The sequence below is a fragment of the Oratosquilla oratoria genome, chromosome 36, assembly GCF_046742065.1.
Source record: "Oratosquilla oratoria isolate Oo_2021 chromosome 36, ASM4674206v1, whole genome shotgun sequence".
Classification (NCBI taxonomy): Eukaryota; Metazoa; Arthropoda; class Malacostraca; order Stomatopoda; family Squillidae; genus Oratosquilla; species Oratosquilla oratoria.
Window position 1 is genome coordinate 6,289,275 of NC_134812.1, and position 2,500 is coordinate 6,291,774.

General features: G+C 35.0%; 1 protein-coding gene across 1 annotated transcript in view; it reads left to right on the plus strand.

The window, feature by feature from the left end:
- The window catches only part of LOC143019017 (uncharacterized), a gene marked incomplete in the record, with an annotated part of 58,923 nt that overhangs the window by 47,392 nt on the left and 9,031 nt on the right, over positions 1-2,500 (plus strand). The window contains 1 exon segment of the mRNA XM_076174717.1: positions 1,983-2,033. Within this exon segment, the coding sequence (XP_076030832.1) occupies positions 1,983-2,033 (51 nt within the window).

The window sequence follows — 2,500 nt, forward strand, 5'->3', positions numbered from 1 at the left end:
CATATATATGTATATATATATACATATATATGTATATATATATATATACATATATATATAAATACATATACATATATATGTAAATACATATACATATATATAATATATATTAAAATATTAATATAATCATAGTCTAGAACACTCTACATAACTTTTGTACTTATACTGGCTATTGACAAGTGAAGTTTGATCAAATATTTAGTTTCAGATTAGTTAAGATCTTAAATCTAGTTAGAAAATCATTAAGCTTTCTGCTGTAATCCCCAAGTTTACTTAGTCGGAAAATTGCATGTAATTCCCTGAGCTTACAGTTACAAAAACGTCTAGGCAATATCATGTAATCCCCCCATTTTCATCTTCGACTCGCGTCATTATAGACCAAACGGTCTCACGACATTTAACTTTTCTTAAAACAATTAAATGATCAAAATTTATATTAAGGACAACCAACCCGTTCCATAACCCGTGTCAAATGTATCGACCTAATATGACCTATTCTATCAATGATATTCAATTTCATTATTTACCTAAAGAATATGAAAGGAACGAGTCTAAGACTGAAATACTTAAAAAAGAAAAATGTGATTTGTCCAATCACAAGACGCAATGACTGGGATCCGTCTTCCTCCAGCTAATCTTCAATAACGACGGTTCCAACGTAATAACAATAATTACAGGCGGATCCTGGTGATTCGAGACGGGTTATTCATAACGGACAAAAGACGATACGCCAACTGTGGTCTCGAAGTAAGGCGAGAGAGGTGTTTGTTCGTGTTGTGTACATCCCCTCCCCCCTCTCTCTCACGCGTCTTATATATATATATATATATATATATATATATATATTTCTATATATATACAATCTTTATATATATATATATATATATATATATATATATATATATATATATATATGCGTAAATAACCACTAGGAAAAGTAAACTAACGAAGCAGAGCGCTTTCGTGTAAGTACAACTTCAGTGCAGATACAAAGAAGGAATTATCTGCACTGAAGATGTAATTACACGAAAGCGCTCTGCTTCGTTAGTTTACTTTTCCTAGTGGTTATTTACGCATTTGTGAACACACGCTCCTAGTGTTTTTATTGCATATATATATATATATATATATATATATATATATATATATATATATGCATTAGAAACCACATGAACTCGTGAACCTAAATATGCAGTGTTTGCTTTGGTATATATTTGCACACACACACACACACACACACACACACACACACACACACACACAGAATGTATAACTAGTACAAAAGAACAGAGAAAAGGAATATGATAAGGAGATAAACAAAACTTGCTTTCCCCCCCCAAAAAAAAAAAAAAAACATTGGTTAACGAATGGTATAGACTTAGTAACCATGTAGTGAACGCTGAAACTATTGTTTTAACAGAAGATTTTATGAATAGAGATGGTATTTTGTAATGGTCTCTTGTATTCTCCTTCATTCTTATGTTCTTAGTTAAGGTACGTTTTTCTCGGTACGATTATCACTCAACGATGATCGTTCATGCCTCAACGAGGATCGTCAAACGATTATCTAGAGCACTGATTCTTTATTTTTGAATGATGGGGATGCTTTGTGTCGAACGACTGTCGATAGAGTCGCTAAAAAAAAAAAAAAAAAAAAAAAAAAAAAAAAAAAAAAAAAAAAAAAAAAAAAAAAAAAAAAAAAAAAAAAATTGATGCTCCAGAGTCTAAACTCTAGACAATGGTTTGACGATCATCGTTTAGCCATGAACGATCATCGTTGTGCGATAATCGCATCGAGCAAAACGCTCCTTAACTAAGAACTTAAGCATGGAGGAGAGTGCAAGAGACCATAAGTCCTACACTATGCAGTTCCATGTCCCTTTACCGCTTATTATCCCTATCCATAAACTTATCAGGTATTTGCCTGATGATGTTGTTGAGGTCCTACGGAACGTTTCTCCTCACTTGTGTCCTTCTTGCAGGGAAAACGGTGAGGCGCCCCTGAGCAGCCTTAGGAGGGACAGTTCGACGAGGTGAGTGATCTACTTGTATCAGATGCGTGTCAGACGCATGTAAGTCAGTGAGTGACAGGTGCGTCACACTTAAAAGACGCGTGTTACAGACGTTGGACACTCATCAGACACATAAAGATACATGTCAAACACACGCATCAGACACATGTCAGACACGTGCATATGGGTGCCATATACATGTCAGATATATGTCAGACACATGTAAGTCAGTGAGTCACACCTAAGACACATATTACAGGCATTGGACGTGGCAGACGTGGCAGATACATGTAAGTCACCTAAAACACGTGTTGCAGACATTAGACACTCATCAGACACATGAAGATGCGCGTCAGTCACATGTTAGATACATGTCAGATATATGAAAATCAGTGAATGGAATATATATGTCACGCCTAAAACATGTGTTGGCATTGTACACGCATGAGACACATGTTAGACACATGAAGACACGCGTCAGATTCATG